Genomic DNA, 26,625 nt, shown 5'->3' with positions numbered 1-26,625 from the left:
ATTGACAGGTAAAATAGTCCTTAAGTGGTGCAGTGCAGCTGTAGAAAGCAATTCCTTTATTTTATCATCCGGTACTTCTGCTCTTAAATGGAAAGGCTGTAAAGTTCTACAGTAAATCCTAAATCATGAAAGTTAAACAGCCATTTATGCTACACTCAGGATAGTAGGGTTAAGACGTTCCTTCCAGTAAATATATTTATACAGGTGAAGCATACATATACACATATATCTACACAAATTGGCAGCATACAATTAATAGTGGCAGGGTATAGGCTTGGAAGTAAAAAATAATCTCTGGGAACGAGTAACTTTTGATAAACCATTAAGGGTTTACCAGAATTTTCATGACATAACATAACCATAATTCAGGTGCCCCTACAGACAATCTCCCCGATCCCCTTTTATAACAACAGTGATTCTTGACAGTTAAAGTCATCCGGCTTTTATCTGCCTGTGGCCCCTCTTTCCCTTAATTCCCTGTTTTAAGTTCAAGGTCAATGAGGAAATAGCATTTCTTATGCTCTCTAACATAGTGGACTTGACCATTCATCCTGCTAAGAAGTTTCCGAGACAGGTTGAGCCCCAAGCCTTCCTGTGTTGTCCACTGGTTTCCTTCTTCAAACATATCTTGGATAAGAGCAGAAGGAATTCCTTCACCAGGGTGTGTCATTCTACATGTAGAAGAAATGGATTTGTTTAGTCTGCACGTATCTGATTTCTTTCCACATGATTATGATCGATATCTAATAGGGAACAAGGAGATGGAGAAGCACAAATACAAGGTTATCTACATGAAATGGTCTAAAAGATAATGAGTTATGGATTGTAATGTTAGGAAGGTTTTTTATTGCTTTCCTGCTCAGAGAAAAATTGTGTCATCTACAGGATAGATTTCAGTTTGAAGCTTTAGCAAAGAGAGAAGGTGCGCTTCTAAGTTTTAAACTGGAACTTGAGATATCAGAAGACTGGTGAAAGCAAAACAAGTAAAAAATTATGTCCAAGGCCTCAAAGCAGATCCAAAACTGAATGAATAGAACTGACCTGAACAGAACAACAAAGAGGACAGCCAAGTTTAAAAGAGAAAAAAACCAAAGAGCACAAGCTAAATAAGGACAAACTAAACCCACGAAAGAAATTAAAAGTTTGGAGCTGATCATAATTGGAAAAGGCAAGGTAATGGAAACACAACCTAATGCAAAACAAAGTACACGTTCGAGTATATTTTGGTGCCCATGCACTGTTCTAATATACAAATAAGTAACAACTTAAAAGTGGGGTTATTGCAGTGGAATTGGCGCTGAAGATTAATCAAAAGGGTGTTTTCAATACATGTTATTTGGTAATTATGGCCCTTGATGACATTCAGTTATTGCATGACAATCATGCAGCTTTTCTACGAGGTGAAAAACCCTTTTTGTTTGATTTCACACACCTCCATTCAATCTGTATTACGTATCCAAAATATTTTTTACTTACCCTAAAATAAGAAGAAAAGAAAACCCCCTTTTGACTTTGTTGGATTTTCTTGCATCACTATAATGTCCTTTACTTTTCAATATGACAGCAACATTCTAGGTTTCCAATTAATTCAAGCAAATACTGAATGTGTTTATGCAATCCTGGATTTCATGGAGTTTCTCAACATGGCACACTGAGCTGAAAGACACTGATGCCATGCCACAACAACTAAGTGATAACAATTCTCACGGGTAACCACAGTCAATGCCGCAACAGCTAGAAGGGACTCTAGGACAAACAAACTCAAGGCCCCCAAAGGATAGGATTAATCATAAATTAAATGAGTGTTATAATCCCTGATCTGTGTAGATGGGAATCACAAGACTTTCATTCCGAGAATGGTAAGATACAAACTTTTTTGGAGGGAGATATCTAGAAATATGTGCGTCACACCTCCACTCCCTTCCTGTTCTTACAACAAAAAACTTTAACGAAGAAATACAAATAAAGATTTAAAAATGGAGAAATTGGATAATGGGATGAGAGGTGAAACTCCTTCAAAGGTCATATATTAATTCAAAAAGTGATTGTTATGTAATGAACATAGCAATCATAGGAAAATACGGGATTTTTAGTATAGTATGTGAATATTAATAAATGAAATAAGTCATGCTTTGGGTACCTGAATTGTATGCGGATAAATTCACAGCCATCCTGTATCAGCTTCGGACCAGGTGAAACTTTGATTTCCACCCAGCCAGCTGGATATGGTGCATGGTGCACCACATTAAGCAAGAAATCTGACAAGATCAGCTGAAGTCGAATTTGATCCCCATACAGAGATAGTGTTTTTATTTCTTCTGGAATCTCATGAAAAAGCTTCAAGTTTCTTTCTTTCAGCAAGATCATGACTTGACTGACAACGGCATCCAAAACATTTCCCAATAGAAATTCTTCCATTTTTAGCTGCAGGCCACTGCTGTAACCAGGATTAGATATTAGAAACTAGGGATGTTTTGCTGCATAGGTTCATTTTCGGTTCAAAGAATGACTAATGTGAGATGTCTATGGAGAGATGTATAGATGTATGATTACTATGATAATACTTTGAGGGGAAAAAAATAAGTGAATATAATCTACAAATAATAAGGTGAATGACCTTTCTTTACCTATATAAAAAAAAAAAGGTGAATGGCCTTTCTTTGCACATAAAAAATAATAATAAGGTGAATGACCATCATTTATCATTTATAATCGAAGGAGAAAGAACATATTGCCAAAGATAACACTAGTAGAAAAAAAAAAATAGCAATATGCATCACAAAAGAAATTATAGTTAACGATAAGACAATCTCAACCTCAAAGGACACGTATATGAAGAAAGAACGAATTCGATTATATATCCAGTAGGATTTATTCAAGGCATGTGAGCCTCAAACGAGATGAGTCAAATCTGGTCCCAAGGGGGCTGAAGAAGCAGAATAATAATTTAATCTCCCTGACCTTCCATCAGGGTTCTTTTTTTCTATTCCTTCTTTTTTTTTTTTTTTGGGGGGGGGGGGGGGGGGGGGGGGTGTTTGATTCATGAAAGTCGAGTTTTAAATTCAAGTATGTGTTTCTCTAACTTATTGACCGAACATGTGCACATTCCCCAAGAACCATTGAAACATTTTATTTGCTTTTTCACTGGGTATGCTGCACTTAAGAAGCAAAGTCACTCTTGCAATAAAACTTCAAAAGCATAAAGAGCATGTGTGGCGTGCCTAAGCATATGTACCATGCCTAAGTGAGAGGTCCTTCTATACGATCTAAGGTTTCATTCTACTGTAACTAATCAACATTGAAACAAAATATTCAGTTAATTTTTATAGCTTATGGGTTGCAGATGAACTCAAACATCCTGTTAAATAAAGAATATAAAACTTAAATTTATGCATTTCTTGGGCCTACAACAAAGACTCACCCTTCCTGTATCCTCCTGAAATCCATATCCTCGATGATTGTCATGATCTGTCTTTCACATGCATCACTAGTGTCGAGAAATTGCTTCTGACGTTCTGAAACAGCTGTATTTTTTAGAAGTCTATGGGTAAAGCGAATACCATTCAGAGGATTTTTCATTCCTTGTCGTACATAAGCCAACTCCTTCAATTTTGAAAAGTATTCTCTATCCTCTTTCCCGCTCCCTTCTAAAGCCTGCGGCAGGTCAGGTATAACAATCTGCAGGAAGAAGAAACAACCAATTACGTTCCCAGCTGCATCACTCCTCTTGTTTGTTGTTAAGAATACCTCCACAATTTTCCCATTTTTATCAAAAAACCCAAAAGGTGACTTCTCGGTATCTTGACCAGTAATTCCTTGGTACAATAAAATCATAAATTTAGTTAGTGTATCTTGACCTTTCAGCCGACAGAATCCTCCAAAGATCTCCCCAGGAAGCATTTTACCCATGACTTCATCTCTCATCCAACCAGTTAGCTTTTCCATGGCTGCATTCCATTCAGAGCAGCAGGCATTCTCATCAGAAGCAAATATGGGAGGAATCAATGGATTAAGACTTTGTAAGATGGCTTTATAATCCCCTTGTAAGCGGATGAATTTATCGGTAACAACTTTCTCACGTGTAACATCCTGACCCACAAAGCACACCCCAACAAGGTTGTTTGCACAATCCCTACTTGTGCAGGCACTGGCCACAATATATACAACTGACTTTTGCTCATGAAGCCCAAAGTTTCTCAACTTTAACTCAATGTTTCTGTCCTCCTCACCTGGATGATTTTGAAGGGACTGAAAATTATACCATTTGAGAAAAGCAAAGAAAGAAGAATAAGCTGAAGGCTAGGTATACGGCAATGGGTATAGAAATAAGATGCACTACCCATATCTTTGCAAATTTTGCAAATTTTGAATCAAGCCCCTATGTTAGAAATCCCATTCACCCTAATTAATACAAAGCACATGGCAAGTCCAAATTCTGAAACAACACAATGTGGAAAAGATTATTTTTTCAATTAAAAAAATGAAAATACAAAAACAAAATTATAATAATATATTTTTCAACAAAGAAATAAATTGGTGGGGTTGGAAGGTTTCCTCTCCTTGCAATTATTCAAGTCTAGCGTGGGCAGTGTTACTAATGGCCAAGTTTTTTTGTTTTTTTTTTCCCCTGTTTTTATAATTTTTTTAAAAGATAAACTATTGTACTTTTATTTTTGTACTTTAATTTGTTTTTTTATAAGTTTTTTTGTACTATAATTTGTTTTTTAAATATTTTTTTATAGGTAATCAAGAAATTTTATTCATAAAATGAGACAAAGCCCAAGTACAATTTGTTTTTAAAATATAAGAAAATAGAATTTTCCACATGGCAGTATTAATGTTTTCCATGTGTTTTCGTTAACTAGGATGGACAAGATTTCTTATGAAGGGGCTTGATTCAAAATTTGTCATAGCACGGATGGCTATTCCTAAAAAGCAAGCGAGAGAAATCTCAATGAGGCAAAGTATAGGGGATTCCTGACCAAATTTTTCTTTATGCATATTCATGAGAAAAAAAAATGTTTCTTTCGTGCCCCAAAGCATTCAATTATATCAAAGAATGGACCAAATGATTCATGCAACCACACCATCTAAGGACAAAACTCTGTGGAAATCAATTATATTATTTAGATTTTGAATTTACCAAATGCCAATATATGTCTTAGCAGTTACATCTTCAGAAAGCTCTTTGAATCATACAAAAGTTATGAATAAGATGTTTACTATAGTGTTGGAGTAATGTGGTAATTAAAGAGGTCAGCTTTTATCAATGCTAAAAGATTTATACCTAGCAAAGCTCTGCATAGAATATTTTCAACAGTTCCACGTGAGTCCTCATGAACAACTTCATTGACCAGGGACTTCCCTGTAGCTTCGCTAGCCTCTAAGCCTGTCAATTCAGCAATTTTCGCATTCCATCCATTGATGAGACCATCTGAATCAACGCCAAAAATTGGAACTGTAGCTGTTTCAATCAATCTAACCATTTCACAAGCCACTGAACTGAGTTCATCTATCCACTGGATCTCAGTATCATTCTGCTGAATGTTATTCAATGATGTAGAACCACTTTCCTCCATAGCCTCGAATGAGTCTCTCAGAATAAGTTGCAAAGAATGAATAGCATTAATTTCTGAAACCTCCCAAGGCATACTTCTACTTTTTACTACTTCAAGAAAAGCTTTAAATGACGATCTAGGGTGCATTTTACTGCCATCATCTTTATCCTCTGGATGATGCTTGGCTCCTCCCCATTTTACTTCCTTCGCAGTGTGAGACCTAAACCAGAACAAGAAATCCCTTGAAGTGATTCTTGCAGTAGCCATGCCGCAAACTTCATCACCCAACAGAGCAGCACCAGGGTAACCGGCAGCAGCTAAACTATCTGTACTCAGTCCTGTGGAATCTCCATGATTATTGAGCAGCCACTCCACAATATCTTTCATCTGCAACTCAGTTGGAGTTACACCCACTTGCCAACATTTCCCAGCATAATACAATGCAGCCCCATCACACTTAACAAGATCCATGATACTAGGAAATTGAGTGATGATCCCAGATGGGGCATCCCGGAGGAGCATGTCACATAGTAAGGTTTGTGTCCTAAGAATGTTCTTCTCTGCCAATTGTGATGCCTGTTGAAGCTCCATGTATAGCTGAACTCCAAATGCCTGCGCAAGGAACTCACATGCGTAGCGAAGGGGGAAAGAGACATAGCGGGAGGAAGTGTGGTGGCACACTACCAACCCCCAGAGCTTTGACGAATTCTTATCATTGACAATAACTGCCATCACCAATGAGGCAATGGAGCCCATATTGGCCATGTACTGTGCGTGGCAGCCATGTGGTGAGCGAAGCGTTGAGTTGACCAAACAAAGAGGCTGCTTTAGTTCTTCACTTTGAATGACACTTACAGGAGTTGCATGGCAATCACAAATCATTCGCACTCGATTCTGCTTGAATAAGAAGCGAGCAGCTTGAGGGATATCCGTGGCAGGATAATGTAAGCCCAAATAGGGTTCTAAGTCTGACCTTCTGATTTCAGACACAACTTCACCATGATCATCATCATGGAACTTATAAACCATAACCCTGTCATACCCAGTGAGCTTCTGAACATCCTCCACAACTGTATCACATAACACCCCAATATCTCCCCCAGGGAGTGACTGCAGCCTAGAAATCGCCCGAACAGCCAGTTTCTGGGAATGCACTGCCCCCGCCAGGGAAAATGCAGGATCACCTGACCCTGCGGGCTCCAAATCAATCACAATTCCCACATCAATTCGATGTAGTATAGCGTAAAATGGCTTCTGGATACTCCTAGAGTAGACCCAAACGGGATTTAGCAGCGAAATCTCCCTAGAAGAGGCAGCTTTCGCCAATGAAGCCCCCGAAGAAGGCGTAAACAAGGTTCTAGCATCCATTCCAATCAGACCCTGAAACTCTTTGGACTCAAATTCCCCGTCTAAACCCAACAATTCCAAGCAATTCTCACTATGACCGATAATTCTGAAAGTGGGTTCCTCGATTGCAAGCATACAACCAAAAGGCTGAACTAGACCACCCCTTTGGATTCTAGACAGATACGCATTCATTTTTTCTTCAGGCACAGATTGTCGATCATCCAATACTGATCTTGAGTAGTCAAAGGACTTACCCGAAACACCAGACTGCTCAAACTCAGCCATGAGCCTAGCATCAGCATTGTACTGAACAATTGCTTTGCCCCTTGTGTCGTTTATGTTGGTGGTGCTGGCGTTGTTGTTGGGCTTCATGATGTTGCTTGCCGCTGAAGATGATAAGACTGTGCCTCCTTCTCTGCTTCCCGGCCCCATTTTGAGGGCTCCGGTTGATGGGTTTTTCTCACGAACTCAGGTGGGCATGGGAGGAGGTGTGAGAGTAGCTGGGTCCTTATCATCGCTGTAACAGCTGCTTCTATCGTCCGTACGCACTTGTTCTTGTTGCTTCCCCTCCACACGTCGTCTTTTTAACTTTGCGGTTTGGCTTTTTATCTTCTTCCGAAACTGCTTTAACTGATTGCTAATCCTCCGGTCTTTATCGTACACACTTTGTTTTCATGCAATTTTTTCTTTGTTTTTAATTTTTTTTTTTTGATAAAAAAACATAACTTTATATAAGTTGTAGACGAATAGGATTATAAAAAATTATTTTATGTATATTATATTTTAATTTATATTTATTATAAAATAAATATAATATAAGGCATCATCTAGTTAGTTAGATTTTTTTAAGGATAAAGGATAATTTTATATAATATAAAAAAGATATTGAGTTAGAACTCCAATTCTATATTTTAATTTATTAATTAAATATTTCACGTGTTGAATAATTAATAATAAAGAGTATGTCTGGCCACACATAAAAGAGTATTAAGATAGAAATAATTAAATTTATATCTTTTCATTTGTTTAAACTTTTAAAATAAACCGTTAGTTCAGATAAATTATTTATATGGTTTATTTATATACTTTTAGAAAGAAAAATTGTATTTATAAGTTGGTATGAATAATTGATTTATTTATATACTTTGTAAAATATTTATATAATTTAATTTAATTTTTTTTTTTAAAAATTTAAATCTCATAAATTACACTTGCATAAAAATAGAATAAATATTTTTTTAAAAAAAATTAGGTTGTGTTCATTGATGAGATTCATTATTTTTTTAATTTTTTTTATAAAGAAATTAAACTCATCTTAATCTGTTTCATATATTTTAATCTAAAAAATTAAACTTATATCAATTTAAAAAATTAAATCTATCTTAAAAGAATCTACAAAATTCAATTATTTACCATTTGACTTAAATCCTCTGTTTTTTTTTTTTTTTTTTGATAGAAAATCCTCTTGTTAATTCAACTAAAGTTGTAACTTGTTCTAAGCATTACCTGCGGAGATTCTAGGATGAGAGGGTGAACATCATTTGTGGGGAAACATGTTAAACTGGAGTTCCAGACGACACGATTGATTTGACAGGTTTTGTGGCCCCTAAATTATTTTGATTCTTTAAAACATCCATACAAACCTTTTTTTAAAAACAAAATAGATGCATGGTTCTAAATTTTCGGATTTATTTTTCCTTTGAGAATTATAGCTGTATATGGTCGACATGCTGCCGTCGATCGACGGAATCATGAATTTGTGGCCACTTACCATGCCCACCTACATTTTTGCTTTTTCCTCTCTCTTTTTTTTTTTTTTTTTTTTTTTAAAAATTTTTGTATGAGATTTTTTTCAACTTTAATATTAAAAAAATAGGTTAATTATGTAATGAAATTATCTATTAATTAATTATAAAGAGAAATATTTTAGCTACAAAAAATTTCTACAAAAATAAATTTATAAACTGACATAATTTGATGCGGTTCGTTAGGTTATAAAACTATTTTTATTGTAACGTACGTATTGTATGATACCAAGTCAGTTTATAAATTTATTTTTATAAAATCTCTTTATAATTGTAAGACTTCTCTTAAATAAAATAAAATAAAAAATTTGAACTTTTCTTAAAAATTTCTGGGAAATTTCTTGTTTTAGGAGCATGAATATTGATCACAAAACTTCAAGATTCGAAACTGAATTGGCTCAACCATTTGATCTTTAGGATCACATTTCATCCCAATCCGACATATATATATATACGATATATACCGTTTTCGATCTATCAACTTCACGTCGTTGTTGTTGTGTCCAAATTCTGCTTTTACTTTGGTGTGTTTGTTTGGATCTCCTCCTTCCCTGTTTGTAGTCTTAACTCTAATTAATTTGATCTTGTCCATAGAAAAGCATAGATCATTTTCTACTGCCTTATAAGTAAATAAAAAAAAAGGCCAAAGAAAATGACTTGTGACAAAAGAGTTAAAACTCTTCTAAATAATAAAAACTAAGATATTGAACCTTCATGAGCAGGTTTAGAAGATACATCTCAACTCAAAATTCTTATCATTACAATTTTTTTAAAATTTTCACACAAAATATAATAAACAATTCAATTTTTCAAATTTCAATTTAATTTTTTCAAATCCCAAACAATAATAATACTCAAAAATAATATTTTACACTTTCATTTCAATTCAAAATTCTCATCTTACTTGTCAAACCTGCCCAGCTAGCTTTGTTTGGTTTCAAAGATAATCTCAACTAATTTCATTTTATTTTATCTCATCTCAACATCCACAATGCATAATACACATGCTAGGAACAAAAATATAAGTGCAAAAATGGAAAAGGTCTTTGCAAGCTCATGCATGCTGCGAGAGTGCACAACTATATATGTTCATAGATCATTAGGTAATTTAAGGGGTTATTTAAGCCTTGTGAAGTTGAAATTGTTCAAACCTTTTAATTCCCTCAAGACATGAGAACATGCATGAAATTGCATCAAAATGAAATTCAAGTAATCGATAAACATAAACTCTCATTTATTAGAATTATGTTGAATCCCGCACGGAATTGTAATTGTCTCTTAGGTCTCGTTTAGTTACACAGATATTATACATAATCTCTAATTCTTATATATTTTCTAGATATAAAATTACATGTACCGTAAACAACTCTATGTGTATTGTGGAATTAATGATTTTCAACCTTTAGAATGAGCCTTTTTTTCTTTGTTATAAGATCATAGTGTTATCCAATAAAAGGATAAAACCCAATTAGAATGAATAAAATGTGAAATAATTTTAGGGAAAAATTATCTTCATAGTGACATGAATATACTAATTAATTGTGAGAACTGCATCCAAACATTGGTAGGAATCCCGCTCGTAGTAGCAACTTAATCATATTGCTCTTAATTTGTAATCTTGGACGTAAGGGAAAGCCTTACCAACATGTGAGCAAAGACATAGGCAAACATTGCTCTAGACAAAGTGTCCTCCCAAATATTCGGAACACGTTCCCCGCCCTACTTTGAATCCTAGCTAAAGCTTGGAGTTCATTTCTGCGCTGTGAGGCTAGTTCAAGCAAGTGCTTGGAATCTATTTCCCTACCCCTTGGTAAAGGTTCAAACAAGTGCTTGGAAGTAATTTGGGAGTGCTCAGAAGTGACTCTTTCGACCAAGTGTCCTCACGAAATCCTTAATCCGTCAATACGACTTTATGCCATACCATGAGAGACTTTATTAACACGTGTACAACATTCAGGATCAACCGCTTGGAGGACCAACCTTGCTTGAGGAGCTTGCCCCTCATTGGCCGAGCTTTTGGGACGCCATAGAACACATCATTGCAATCTCTACGTACCACCCTCTCAATTCGGTGTACACCTAGATAGCTGGATACTCGCCGATCATTGAATCAATGCTGTGGCGAGTGACAGGGGACCTATGGCACCACTTTCTTTCACTCTCTACTACCGAAGCTCTCTCTAGCTACTACTCAAGCTCCCTCTGTTTCTCTGCCTTCCTCTCTTTTCACTCTCTTATCTCTCTTAACTTGTTTGTTCTAACTTCCCCTCCAAAAAAGAAAACCATGCTCTTTAAAGTTTAAGCTCACACACACTTGGACGCCTAAGGTCGCCATCGGACTACTTGAAGCCAACTAACCAATGACCAAACTCAGTGAATATCACTACTCGAGGTAAGTGTCTTCCTTGACAATATTTACAATGCGTTCTTGATGATCATGGGTTATGCTATCGTACGCTCACATTAAGATTCAGTTTGGCCACTGAGAATTTTAAGATGAGAATTTTAAATTTTAAGATAAAATATTAAATTAAATATTATATTTTAATATTATTCTTGTTTTGAGATTTGAAAAAGTTAAGAAAAAGTTGAATTATTTATTATATTTTGTATGGAGATTTGAAAAAGTTGTAATGATAAGATGAGAATTTTGACTTTGAGATGAGAAATTCTAATGCTAAACTGAACCTAAGTTTATAGTTCTCGTATTGTTAAGAGAAACTGAGTAATGGGATATCATCTTGACCTTACTCTCTCATTGTTTGCCTTGCAAGCTGTCCAGCGGTTTTTATTGCTCGTATAAAGATTATTCATGTGATTTCATGACTTTACCTCATATTTTGTCTTGGAAGATTCTTTTCATATATTGTACGTAGATTTTGTAAACCTTAACAAAATTATATTTCGGCTTTAAGATAATATTTTAAGGGGATGTTGGTTGTTTTTTTTTTTTTTTTTTTTTTTTTTTAATGAAAGGGAGTGTGTGTCTCACAACCTCAAGCCATGATATAATATTATCTCGATGGAACTCCTCTAATCATCACTTAGGAGTGTGTAACAATAGAGTGACATCTCCTAGGTTAATGTTAGGCTATTAACGAGCTCGGGCGAGATGGTAACGTTTGCGAATTTAGTTGTTGTCTCTCGGCTAACGAAGACTAGAGAATGCTTATGGCGAAGTGATTCTTGAGATGATGTCACATGCGTGATTGTTACATGTGGTGTGGTGAAGAGAGCTAGGATGTGTGTGTGGCCGTTTGAGGGGAAACCATAGTGCACACATTAAAAATGGAGAAAAGGTCTAAGTTGTTTTTAAGGAATGGTAGGACTTGTGGTTCTCGGTTGATTTATGGTTATTGGGTTCTCGAATGATGCTCTTTGTATTTGATGTTGAGCATTAGATGCTCAAAAAGGAAATATTTATTTTCATGATTGGGATGTTGCAGTTTTAAGTTTATAGATATTATTTACGTTGCTCATGATTTTCATGGCTTGGTTTGAAAGAAATGGGCAACTACAGTGGGCATCTATAGTGGGCACCCTTTGCTATTCATATGCCATTTATGCTTGGCACATTATATGTGCATTATGGTTGGGCATTTAAGCTCAACCGTGGGTTACAATATGGAGGGGTTATAAGCCCTTCCCATTTGGATGAAAAACGTGTGTGTAGCAAAAGTAGAAAATCTCTCTCTCAAGTGTTTTCTCTAGTGTTGACATTTAGGCTGTGGACTATGTGAGTGTTGCTCTGGTCTTATCATATAGCACACTTTATCATCGATACATGAAGATTGTACGAACAACGATGACGAAGAATCCTGTAAGAACCGCACTAGATCCAAGATATTTTCAACGAAATAATATCGCTTCTGCTATGTACTTTGATCTTGTATTTCTAATAATAGTGTAAGAGCCATTGATCGGTTGTTCCCGATTTGTGTTTCATGTGCATATTGTGATTTCACTTCATTGAAAATCTTTTTTCTGTGACAGGAATTTTTTTTTTTCTCGGTAACATGATCTGCTTGAGAGGTGGGTGTGCACCTTAGTGTATCTCACTAGCTGCAGAGCTGCTCCACCAGTAGGGGCTGCAACCACCTGCATAGTGCAAACCATAAGTGATGGGAGCACTTCGGTGCTGCATGCACACCAGATGACAGCTGTGTGCACATGAGGTGTTGATGCCGGAAACTAAATGGGTTGGTACACCTCACTACGGCGGTGCATCACACCCATGAGCAGTTAACGACACCTCGCAACGTGCTCTGCTTCACGTAGAGCTGTGTGCACCATGGTGGTGTAACGAATAAAGCAATACGCACCAACAGGGTGCCACCACCCACAGAAAACACGAAGGGCCGCATTAAGAGACGACTTCGACGAATTTGACACTGGGTGCGAAGCGCCTGGAGGTGCGAGAAGCACCTAGGAGTAGCATGGCCGCCTTTGCTACATGCAGAGTTGCGCGCACCTCGAAGGAGGCATTGTCCTCTGCTGCGTGCAGAGTAGCACACACCATGGTGATGCTACGAGTTCTGCTGCGCACAGAGGAGCATGGAGGCACCCAAGGGCACCATGTGCCCAAATGGATATAGTGGGCACCCCACAACTACTGAACGTAGTGCCTTGTGTGCCCAACATGACGTTGTGCGACAAGCATCATAGCATGAGGTGTTGCGTGACAAGCATCACTATTCCACCACAGTGTTGCGCGTCAGGCACAACACTGCACGCTGTTCCACTAGCGTGACAAGCAGCGCTGCATGTAGAGCTTCCTTGAAGCAGTGTACATTGGAGCAATTTCCAGCGGAGACGTCGTCCTCTACTTCGCATAGAGCAGACACCATGGTGATGCTGCGAACTCTGCTGCGCACAGAGGAGCATGGTAGCTCCTTGGCTGTCCAACATGGAGAGGCAGCACCACCATGGTCTTTTGGTTCCTCTAGGAGCTGCAGCAGAAATATTTCTGGGTAGAGAAATGGTCTTCATAACCGTTGGGTACTGGAGGAAGAAAATGGAGAGGGTGGTGGTGGCTGGAAAAAATTTTCTGTGTTTGAGCAGTTGCCCTAACGTGTGAGGAAGATGAATAGTTTTTTTTTTTTTTTTTTTTGTTAATGAATTTGGGTTGTGGCTTCAAAACCGATTTGGACAATTTGTTGGGTCGTTTGTTTTTAAGTGTATTAACCCCAGCCATATCTTTTCAAAATCAAAATTTTTTTTGAAAAGAGGCCTTCAGGCGAAATGGGCCGTGAGCCCCATAGGTAGAGACAGAGACCCAAACAGCAGCTGAGCACCCATGAGGGTGCAATCCACTATTTGTGGTCGGGCCCAGTGGCGCTGGAGGAAGCTCAAACTTATTTATTTTGTGAGCTCAACCATTGGGCTAGAGCTTATTGTTAGTGATTTTGCTAATTATTTATTAATTTAAGCATGTCATGTATACCACAGGAATATTATTTTTCTAAAATATTCTTGCATGTGATTATGGTTATTTAATTCATGCATGTCATGATATTATGAGATAATTTTTGTTACATTTGTTAGTCATTTTATTTTATGTTATAAATTATCTAGATTATTATTTTTTTAGTGAATAATAATTTTTTGGAAGAAATGTGATGAATTTTAGTACATGTAATTGTACGAGCTTATTTTATCACTAGTATTTGCTAGGCTAATTTTGGAAATTAGTCTTTAAAATCTGTTTTAGATTTGATAAAATAAAGGATTAAGTAGCCCAAGTTTGATTAGTCCATGCTTATACTTGGCTCAACTTGATTTCTTCGATCTAGAAAGAAATTATTTCTACATGTGACTAACTCAATAGATTGCTTATCCTAGTGGGAGTATAGTTGGGATTGATTTGGAATTAATCTCCTATACATATAAATTTGTGCAAAAGTTAAGCTAGAAATTAATATTTGGTTATTGTGGTGTAAGAGATGATTAGGAAGTATAGCGAATTTTCAATCTTGTGATGTGTATAAATTATTTTTGTTCTAACTTAGATTAATGTGGTAAATCTCTTAGATGCGAATAGGTTAGTAACTTTGAGATAACAGAAAAGAAAGCCTAGAGATAATTTATGTGATTGTCTCATTAACCTCCTCCATGAGCAATAGTTGAAAACAAATGAAGATTATTATGAGTGTCAAATAGTCTTAGACCATCATTATTATATAAACCTCTGAAAGATCTAGAGTAAAATTGGAAGTGCGCGTGAAACGCATGCATTACAATTTTCATAGAAGTTGAAGGGATTAACTACTAGATAGAGCTAAACTACTATTTTGCCTTTGAGAACTTGTGGGTAATAATAGAAGTTATGTGTTATTTTTGTAATACAAAGATTAATTGCTCCTATATTTGAGGTTAAATATTATAATCTTGAAGCAATTTAGATTAACTCAAAGATAAGTACATACTTTATAAAACTTGCTAGAATGCCTAGCAAGTAAGGATATTAAAATCTGAGTGTACAAGAGTGTTGAGGACTTTCTTAATTGGCACATTCATTTTAAAAGTTTTATCAGTGCACCTCTCTATGGTATTAACACTGGTAATTTTGCTCAAATTTTATTTCTCTCTAGGAGCACCCCTTGAAAGTCATACCAAGTACCTTAGAGGTTTGCATGATAATTGTGGCAAAAAGTCTGAATAATTAGGTACAACTTAATTAAACCTAAAAATCTTGTTCGTGATTGCATTGATGTAAGATAGATTTTAGGTTAAGATAATTTCTCGCAAAGTCTTTCTTTTCTCTCTTATAGTGGATTGAAGAATATGAAAAATATTGAGTAAGCAAGAAATTGGGATATATCGCTAGTTAGTAGCTAAAACGTTACATACTGCATTTGTTGCAAAAAATTATATTTTTATTAGCACTTTTAATGTATATTAGGGAAGTATATACCTAATTTGATTTAATATTTATTGAAAACAGTAGTGTTAGTGAGAATTCTTAAAGGTTTAGAAGTTGGATGGTCATTCATTGACTCAGTAATATTATTTCTTGGGTGGAGAGATGATATACTAAAATGTGCCATGGAGGCAGAGGATGATAGATGTGAAACTTGAAAGATTGAAGGTTTCCTCGCTAATGAGATCCCTCTCCTTTATTTAGACGAGTCAAAGAGAAAAGACAAATATGAGCATTTTCTGTATAAAAGTTCCTACACATGCACAATAAGAACATGAAATAATTAAAGTATTGTTTCATTATATAAATGCGATTCCAATTTTTTTTTTTTTTAAAGAAAAATATGCTTTTTAGTTAAAATATTTTTTTTCAAAATCGCAATCGTATGAGTTATATGATGAGAACAATTATCTCGTAGTTTAATAACTTGCTGAGAAAGGAGTTATAAATGAATTATGGTGCAAAAGCAATTGTTACATCATACTTGGATTGATGTAATATAAGGTTGCGGCCTTAATTCTGACTTGTTGTCTTTAGATCAAGTTCATTCGCCATTGAGAAAGCTGGCTGGCTGACTGACTATTTGTGCAAATGTGAATTCTATTAAAAACCTAGAGAGTCTAAGTTTGATAATTTTTTGTTGAGTCAAGAAAATTACTTGTTTCAGCAAGGGTGGGGTATTGTGAATTTTTGTAACATTTTTTTTTTTTGGAAAAAAACGTTTCATTATGTTTTATTCCACATTACCTTAATATTAATATTTTCAAATTTTTATTTTTATTTTTATAAAGGATCGCTGAAAATAATGGGATTAATTCAACAACTACTGTGAGTATACCTTTGAGTGATGGTATACCATTAGTGATAGTGATTCTTAAACTTCATAAAAAATAAAGATCCTCATAAATAGCGTGTAAAAAATATATCAATATTATATATTCTTTTAGAGACTAGAAGAGAATATTTATAATATGACTCTGCTAATGGTACTGAGTTCACATAGTATGAATCCTAATCTAGAATTTAAGATTTACTTCACTTATATGATTCAACCTAGGGTTATTGATTTGATTGATAAAGGAAAAGTGGAGTTGATAGAGGTATAGATCCATCTCTTAGCATTAATTGAGTTGCCTTTAGATAGCCATTGATCCCACATCTATTGGAACTTTTCGTGAAAGAGTTAAATAGTTAATTCTAGTAGGAAAATTAGATGGTTAGCTTTTATGATGTTTAGGCATGAAGTACTTTGAGCGCATGATTATTACTTGTACTATTTTGATATAAAAAATAAATGAATGCTGCCTCTACTGTTTTTCGTTCGGCCTAAACCAACCATCTATTTAAACATACCCAATGTACCTAGTCTTTTTTTTTTTTTTTGAATTAACAACTTTTTGAATAAAATGAGATTCTTTGAAAGTTGTTGATAATCTTAAAAAAGTATCATCTTAAGAGATATGCCGATCTAGTTGCCTTAGATTATTAATTGTCGCCTAATGAGTGGTTTTCCATACAAATTGGTAGTGGACATGGGTTTGTGAAAAGTAGCTAAGATTCATGTCTTGTGAGACTCTGTATGAGAAACATAGTTTCTAGGAGCTCTTATTCAAAATCTATAGACAATTAATGAGATAGAAAATATCAAAAAATCTAGTTTTGCTTTATATACTATTTGGTGTTTCCATTATGGTTTGTTCATGGGAGTTAGAGGTTGGAATTTTGTTAGGGGATAAATATGGATTATTTGATTAAGTGAGTTTGTGATGCGATTGGACAAGTCGTTAAAAGTAATGACTAAACTATTGTGATTATCTTTATGGGCAAAAGTCCTAATCGCTTTACCCTTAATGAAAAATGAAGGATTATAACACCCCGATCCTGGAGGTCCAGAGAGTTAGCTCTTAATACTTAATATCAACTCCAATATCACAAACTATATAATTCCGAAAACTCCATAAAATATTAATTCATTTGCTTAACCCAAATATCCATGTTCCTTCATGAGGACAACAAAGAAATTCTCAATAAAATAAATTAAAAACTCCTCAAAAACTTGAAAATATCCTTAACTTAACATATTAAAATTACCAAAAATAAACAATACATTGACTATGACTCTCAAATAAGTACTTGTACCATTGGGCACTTATTCCTTTACGACTGCCTATTCTTGTTCTCCAGCTGAACCATTAAAATTATCTAAAAAATATTATGGAAATAAGAGGTGAATTATCAACAAGTCAGTAAGTAGACGACATATACTAGTATGTAAATATGAACATTTACAGATATTATAATATAGAACTGAATATTTTTCTTTTTATTTTCAGAGTGTGGAAGCAAAAACATGTTATCAAAAATTAGAGTGAAGTTTCATAAATGTTCATATTCAAAAGTACTTTGGCACAACATTTCCGATTCATCATTATCATCAATCAAAACATCATATCAAATAAGAGGCCATGTTTAATCCCCATGGTTGGGTTTCGCATCTGAGGATACCTAAACAGGTGCATATCAGAACTGAAACAGATTACCATTATTCTTTCCCGTGGCAGGACCATATCACATCACACAAACAAATACCATGTACATCCCTGGTGGTAAGGTCCCTTAACTAAAGAAAGTAGAGACATAATCAGATATAGAACCAGATAGTCATGCCAAAGATTTTTCAGATACCACATCTTATCAAAACAGAGTACTAACTAGAATCATATCATCTTCATATTAAAAAAATATTTTTATGCAAAATTTTTTGGCAAAGCATCATTGATTACCATTATACCAGAACATCATATCACATCAGAGGCCATGTTTAACCCCCATGGTAGGGTTGTGCATATCACAGTAGCTAACCTAGTAGAAACAAAATGTGAATATCCCGGCTATTTATTCTCGAATGCCAAAAGTTTTTAGAAATCACATTATATCATATTAGAGTACATAATATTTTTGAAAAAAAAAAAAGAATCAGATCACAAAAACATAATTTATGTACAAAATTTCTTATTCACTCTCTTTAGCACAGTTCTATAAACTGAATGCTAGAAAAATAAGCTCATGATGTCTATACCAATCATGATAAAAATACTTTCTCTTTCATACAGAGTTCATGAGTAATGCTAAAATGAACAATTGATGCTGTTTTTCATATTTCTATTCAAAAACCAAAAGATGCATATTTTAAAAGTCAACCTCGTTTCATTTTCCTTTTCTGCAAAGTCTAGCATAGGAACCCTGCTTACCTGAACTTCTTATCTTTTCATAAATTTTTCACAACAATGCGTGAACGAATATTAATCGTCACCTATAAAATAGTCGCGTAACTTCCCTAAATTTTCAATCGACTATGTATTCCAATACTTAAAACTGAAATACTAAATTTAATTCCTCAACACCTAAAATTCTCTTAACTCTAAATTACCAGAATTTTCTAAATTCATTAAAACCCACTTTTTAAATATTCTGTTAGAAACCTCAATATACCAACTTAACAATCAAATCCCAAATGCTACATGTCCAAAGAAAAACCTGCAGCTCACGACAAACACCAACTACCTTCAAAATATCAAGTCCAAGAATAATATCAAACACCTTGAGAAAATTCGGTCCAACCCAATTTAATAACATAAAGATTTCCTAGGGTTGACCCTATGGGCAAAACCGTAAATTAAAAACCATGCAACCTAAAACTAAAAGCAGCTCAACGTAAAACATAACTCTTAAAAACTAAGGAGTTGAGTGGTAGCATCACCTACCCATGAAAGAACAAAAAGACAGCGGCACCGTAAAAGGGTGTGACAACTGTTGGGATGTAGTGATGGTGCGGCAAAAATGCCGCCGATTAGAGTGGCTAGGCTATAGAGGAGAGAGTGAGTGAGAGATGAGAATGAGCGAGAGAGAAATGAAGAGTGAGAAAGTGGGGGGAAGGGAAATCCAGTATGGCTTACTGAGAGCAGAGCAGCGGCTTGGAGTGGCGGGTAGTGCCATACGGCACCCTCTGCAGAGGTGACGACAGCGTCACTCAGTTGGGTTGCATCGAATGGCAAGCAGAAAAGAAAAACTTCTTTTCTTTCGAGGAGTAAAACATAGGTACCTTCGGTGTTTGCTTGACCATGGAGGAGGCAGGGTGGCTACGCACGGCTGGTTCATGTTTGGTGGTGGAGGAGGGAAGTTGCGACGTGGTGTGGCTGTAAGCTATGGCAGCCAGGAAAACTTTTGGAAAGAACAAAGAAACTGAAGTTAACAAGGAGGGAGCCCTTAACAAAGCTGTGCGGTGATGGCTTTGGTGAGGCAACGCTGTGTTTTGATGGTGGTGGTGGGTGCAGGGACAACGACGAGAGATGTTTGGCTTTGGACGAGGCTGGCGGCAGAAACACTATACTCATAAGAGATGTGTATGTGCATCTATATATTGAGGTCAAATGGCTGAAACCCTAGAGGAGAAAAAAGAAAGAAAGAACGTGCATGCGAAGGACACGGACACGTGAAGCCGTGTATGAAAAGGGACCAACATGACGGGGACTCTAGAAGTTGGTTCATAAGGGAATTGGGTTTTGGTGAAAGGTTTAGGCCTTCGGGTGATCAGGTATGACCAATTTTAAAAATTTGGGCCTACAATTTAGGTAGTGTAAGAAAAATTTATAAAAGGGTTATTCCTTGAATTTTTGGATCTCAAATAAAAAAAAAAAATCCAACTTGTTCAAAATTTATCTCTGCCCATAAAAGATTTTTAACTTAAATATCAAACTCAAAGAAAAATCATAATCCGCCAAAACAGAGATTTTAAGCCCACAATATCCCATAAAATATATATATATTCGAAAACTCAAATGGGTTTTTCGCACATATAAAAATCTAAAAAATTCTTTAAAACAGCCTAGCACTAGACCTGGGTGTTACAATGAAGGTTATCTCACATGTTGTTGTTAAATATAAGAGATTCATATGAAACACTGAAGTTGCAAATTAAGTTTGTTGAATGACATTTGAGGTCACCTTGTAGATTCTTAAAAGTTACACTAGGACTGGCTAACTAGAATCTAAGGTTTATATTGTGAATTTGACCATAAATGAGATTCGCGATGAATCATCATTAACTTCATAGTTTTGCAAATGACTTTTATATATAAAAGTAGATTCGCTTGGTAGGCGCATCTTTTGAAAAGTTACTATACATAAAAATGCGCATGAAGAGAAATGGTCATAAAACTTCACTTGAGAGTTGTGATTTGATTATTTTTAGTTGACCATGTGATTTCCCTTCGTCATGGTATAGCTTGTCTGTCACATGATCATAGACACGACACTGATATGTTCTATGATCATGTGGCGTCGCTGGAAGCATTTTTTGGTAAGCACGCACATTCACTATAAATTTGGCAGTTATGGTGAAAAGGGTATGTCAATAGGCTTAGATCGGCCCACTCACACGAGTGATTACCTTTGACGCTATAAAGAGGTAGAGAGCAAATATGAGACAATGTGTCACTCGATACTTGTCCAGAGAGGGATAAATTGTAAGATACAAAAGATATGTCATCTTAGTGGGAGTTAAGATGAAGTCCATCATATTTAAATGGATCATGTATGGTTACCCATAATTCATGTAACCTGAAGTTTAACCAGATGCAAGATTCTCTTTGACGCTTCGAATAGTGAGCAAATGAAGTGATTCAGGCTAGACGTTGAAATAGCGACTAGACTAAGATCTATACGGTGTATTAAGATTAGATATATTCTCTTTCTTTTTTGGAGAGAACTCTACTTTAATATATATTTTATACAAGATGTACTTTTGCGACCAACAGTAGATGTGAGTGAATGGATCCCTACTTTGTCACTGTGTGAGTTCTTTAAGTCATAATTGAAGACCTTAATTTATTTATGCCCTTAAGAGACATTTGACTATGATACAAGGTTGATGTTTTAGTGTCTGCTACTTGGCATGTTATCTATGATCATGAATGATACGGTCTAAAGTGGCATTGCTAGGAAAGTGACTGAAATGAAACTAAATAGCATGAGGGCGAAGGGAAGACTATTTGGTAATACATCGATAATGTTGTACACTCACCGGCAAATTATGTTGCTTCTTGGGATTTGCGACAGCTATGAGTACATCATGTTTTATGGAGATTGAGCATTACTCTGAGTTATTCACACTTAAGAGGGATTAGGGATGCTTAGTATGATGTGACTAAATGAGTCGGAGCATAACGAGACACTTTTAGGGATGTTACTATGTTCGTCTTCTCTTAGAGAGATTTGGTATAGTGCTTCTATTTTTCTTTTACAACTGTACTTAATGGTTGCACAACCTATTTGTCAGTATAATCAGGATTGAAATCATATTGAGAGATGTAGACCTGAATTTTTGCCCACTATATACGAGTGAGAGATGTAAGAGTAGGGCACCCATTGTGGGCATCCCTTGCTATTCATATGCCTAGTAGTTATGCTTGGCACATTATATGTGCATTATGGCTGGACATTTAAGCCCGGCCAAAAATATGGAGTTTATGTGATGCCCCCAACTCCCACATATGGAAATACGAGAGTTGAGCTGTCTGGGATGATGACAACACAGGTCACATCCCATCGCCACGTATTAGTGTGTACATACAACACGTGTACAACAAAGCACACAGTAGAATAATTAAGGTCAGTCGATTAAGTGGCATAATTATTTAAATACAAGTTCGCTTACACATAAGTGTACCAAAAATATATAAATATAATACGAATAAAATAATAATAATCAAAAGCAAAAAATTAATCCCAACCCACGAGTGATCCCTGATCACTCATCTGGTGGAGCCGCATCCTCGAGCTCAACCTCTTTGTTAAAATCTACGATACTGCAGGTAAATAATATTCCAAACAAACTACAAGATAAAAATACATTAACGCAATAACAATATGCATGAACATGATGCCATATGCATGAGACCCGAAAATCACAATTTCCCAAAATAACTAATTTTTCCACGCATGCCAAAAATTTCATTTGGCCCAAAACATTTACAGTCCATTAAAACAACCACAATTTTTCTAGAAAATGGCCCAATAACCAACTATCAAAGTACTGTAGGCGGGAATTACATGCGAGACTCTACCACTATCTCTGCTTACCACCATCCTTACGTGTGCACCGTAGGTTAAAATCACAGGCGGAACTCTACCATTGTCTCTGCTTATCACCATCCCTACAACTCCATCTATAGGCAGGAATTGCAGGCGGAACTCTATCACCATCACTGCTTACCGTCATCTCTACAGCGACTCTCTATCAAACCGTTTAATTAGTTCATTTAAAACACATCCAAAATCCTTTCTTATATAAAAACCCAGTTTTCAAATATGCACATGAACATGCATGCCATTACACGAAAACCTAATTTTCCTTTTCAAACATGAACATGCATGCACTATGCAATGCATACGACAAGATACCAAAAATATCCAACATTAACAATTTTCAACATCAATCAATAACATCAAACAATCATATACACAATTTCTTCCTCCAATCCAACCAACCCCCATACTCCTCGGACTCAGTTCGGCACAACCAACTAATCACAAGTATTGTTAATGCAAAAATATATTTAAATCTTAAAAGTCATTTGGAAAAGACTTATTGTGCTATAAAATAACTTCCGAATGATCAATGAGCTGCAAAAGGAGGCAGAAAGGCAACGTCATAGTGCAAAATGCATTGTGGTCGTGGGTCATAAAATACCCAAATATGAACGGGATCGAACGAAGGCTAGGGAAGGTTAGGGTAGACTTAGGGGTGTTGGTGAAGCTAATGGAAGTGATGGTTGGCCGTGGGTGGTGGCATAAAAGGCGGTTGAAGGCCAAAAATTCCAAAATAGAAAGTGGGTTGATTGAACTTCACCGGTGACGGATCAGAGTTGGGATGGGTGGTTTAGGTAGCTGGGAGGTGATTGAGCTGAAATATTACATATTTTTATACATTTAGACCCAATATATTTTAATTCTTCATTATATTATTATTGGTTTTAGATGAAAAATGATTAAGATATATAAATCCAAGTTGTGATTTAAATTGATAAATAGCATGATTTTTTGTTAATATTATAACTTGTGATTTAATTAAACAATATGTCATTACATGCATGACATATTTTTAATATTCTATTCTTTATTTTTATTTTATTTTATTTCTAATTTTTATTTTTATTTTTATTTTTTTATATAGGCTAAGAAATACAAATAACTTAAAAGGAGAATTCACTCTTTACTTTTGACTTAGAGACTTTTTAACTCATGCACCAACTTTTGACTTGGAATTAAAAATGACTTGGGAGTGCAAGACTTATACGGCATCATTTATTTTTGACCCAATGCAGGGCATCATATTTTTTTGGACTCAAGCCGCACAACTCTATTTTGGACTACAGGGCAATATTGAGATTTTTAAACGGCACGTATACTTTTTCTTTTGAGAGCATTAGAAGCCGCATGAGCTGAGGGTTTTTTCTTTTTAGCCAATTGATGTTCAGCACAGCAGACGGAAGTCTCTCAAGCATTCATTAAGCTGCAGCACATATATTTTCTGGAAAATTTTTCAGTGCCGAAGAGCTTTTTAAGGAGTTTAATTGTTACTACAGTTTAGTTTTCTTCATTGCTTTCAATCTCCATTTCCGTTAATTTGACTTGATCTTTTCACTCCATACTTTTTATTTAATTTCAATTTGAAGTTTATGATGTATTCTTGATATTTTTTTGGATTAAAAGTTTGGACATTTTATTTGCTATTTATTTTATTTTATATCAGTTATTTTTCTTGTTTCTTTAAACTTCTATTAAATATGCATTACAATTATATTTTAAATTTATTTCAATTTATTATTTAATTTTTAGATTAATTCAAATTATTTAGCATAATTGAATCTTTAATTGTTAATTTCAATTTGTTAGTCTTTAATGTTCCATTTCGACACTAAAAAAAATCCAAAAGTATGAATCTAGTTTATGACTAGTGTCATTTTTATTTCCATTGCACTTTTCCATTCATTGTACATACCACCACTTTTGTTTGTGAAACTTTTCACATTTTATACGAGTTTGGATTTAAGCAACTTTTTTCAAGGAGACGATCTAGAAATTTTATTTCTAATTATTATACGACAATGCGACATCCTCCTACACTTGGGATAGCCTTTGTGCTACTCATTTTTTAGTGAGTCAACTAATTATTACACGACGATGGCAATAGGAGGCGCAGCAACCCACAACCCGAATGGATTTCACATGGCCAACGGGGAGGAGAAAGAGAGCATGGGGAAGGGAGGTAGGGGTGGGGGAGGTCGCCGGAGAGTAGAGAAGATGGTGGGCTGGCCGGACGACGGTACACGATAGCGCTGGGTGGGAGAGAAAGAACTGGCGGAAGAGAGGAGAAGCAAGGAGGCTCGCATGTGGGGAGGAAAAAGCAGGGGAAGAAAGAAGAAAAAAAAAATAAGAAAAAGAGAAAAGAAAAAAAAAAGAGGAGAAAAAGAAAAATAAAAAAGAAAAAGGAAGAGAAAGAAATGAGGTCCAACCCTCACCACTTGGGTCACTAAACTTATCCAACGAAAATTATTTTCAAAATAACAAGTTAAATAAAATAATTCAAACGCAGTGATTAAATAAAATAAAATGATAAAATCTAAAAACAGAATAATTTTAAAGCCCAAAAATAAACTAATTTAAATTTAAAAGCAATTTAAATACAAAATAATAATAAATAACAAGAAAAAATATTAAAATAATTTCACAACTTAAAAATCATAAAATAATACTACGAAAATTACAATTAATTTAAAACAAGGAAACCACTAATTATAATAATTTTTAAAAATTATTTAATAAAAATACACGTAAAAATGAGATATCACAATTTATATATAACCTCTCCCCATTTGGATGAAAAACGTGTGTAGCAAAAATAGAAAATCTCTCTCCCAAAGAGAGTTCTCTATAGTCTTAACATTTAGACTGTGGAATATGTGGGTGTTGCTCTGGTCTTATATCGTGGCATACTTCACCATTGATATGTGAAGATTGGATAAATAAAGATGATGGAGAATCTTTAGAACAATTGTACTAGATCCAATATATTTCCAACGAGATAATGTCATTTCTGCTGTGTATTTTGGTATAGTATTTCTAACATGGGTTATATACCGATATTTGGGTTTTTAATTGTATAAAGGGTTTAGGTTATGAATATCTATTGCTCATTTACCTTTCTGTTTTGATTATAAATACCATTATATTCATAATGCTTGGGGGTACATTCCCGTGGAGAAAATTATTGTTTGCTCGGGTTCCTTATGTTTCATACTTGTATTATTTATTGAACATATTGTCGTGGTATCAAACTTACTGAGATTTTTCGAATCTCACCGTGGCAACCCTATTATGATTTTGCTCATCGAAATCGGATACTTTGATACAATATGGGTGATGAGAGCGAGTATGTGGCTTATCGATGACACTTATGATGTCATATTTGGAGATTTTAATATTGTTTCTGATATTTATATATGTAGTCATAATACACATCTTTATCATTTTTTTATTGCAAATTTTTATACACACGTATATGAACACGTAAAATGATCATAATCGTTAAAGGTGTCACCATTGCAGTGCACATCTCGATGCTACGGCTAGGATTGCATTTTTTATAATAAATGAGTGTTATCTTACTAAAGACATAAAATCTAAACTAAAAGGAAAAATAATTTTAGAGACAATTCTGTTTTTTAATGCCTCGTTTATTTTTATAACTTATTTTATTTATCTTATTTAATCATTATAATTTTTTTAAATTATTATATAAAATAAAATAAATAATTCAATTATTTTAAATATTAAAATAAAAATAATATTTAAAAAATATCTTTTAATAATATTTTATTTTATTTCGAATTTCATATTCATATGCCAAAAGAAAGAGTCAAAAACACTTTTCAAA

The 26,625-nt window shown here is 34.9% G+C and overlaps 1 protein-coding gene across 3 annotated transcripts; it reads right to left on the bottom strand.

Annotated features, from left to right (window-relative positions):
• Nucleotides 1-161: 161 nt before the first annotated feature.
• On the bottom strand, nt 162-7,512 carry LOC122279284 (phytochrome E-like). Of its 3 annotated transcripts, none has more exons than XM_043089811.1 (4): nt 5,288-7,510; nt 3,422-4,229; nt 2,141-2,437; nt 162-671 (listed from the first exon to the last, which is right to left on the bottom strand). In XM_043089811.1, exons 1-4 carry the CDS (start codon nt 7,335-7,337, stop codon nt 470-472), a joined length of 3,357 nt encoding a protein of 1,118 aa, XP_042945745.1. In that variant the 5' UTR covers nt 7,338-7,510; the 3' UTR covers nt 162-469. The 3 variants fall into 3 exon arrangements, with proteins under 3 accessions (XP_042945745.1, XP_042945746.1, XP_042945747.1); XM_043089812.1 differs by having other exon boundaries at nt 2,141-2,434; XM_043089813.1 differs by lacking the exon at nt 2,141-2,437 and having other exon boundaries at nt 5,288-7,512.
• Between the last annotated feature and the right edge of the window lie 19,113 nt (nt 7,513-26,625).

Source organism: Carya illinoinensis, chromosome 10 (genome assembly GCF_018687715.1).
Source record: "Carya illinoinensis cultivar Pawnee chromosome 10, C.illinoinensisPawnee_v1, whole genome shotgun sequence".
NCBI classification, from domain to species: domain Eukaryota; kingdom Viridiplantae; phylum Streptophyta; class Magnoliopsida; order Fagales; family Juglandaceae; genus Carya; species Carya illinoinensis.
The sequence above is the reverse complement of the archived record's forward strand: the minus strand, read 5'-3'. Positions and strand labels throughout refer to the sequence as shown.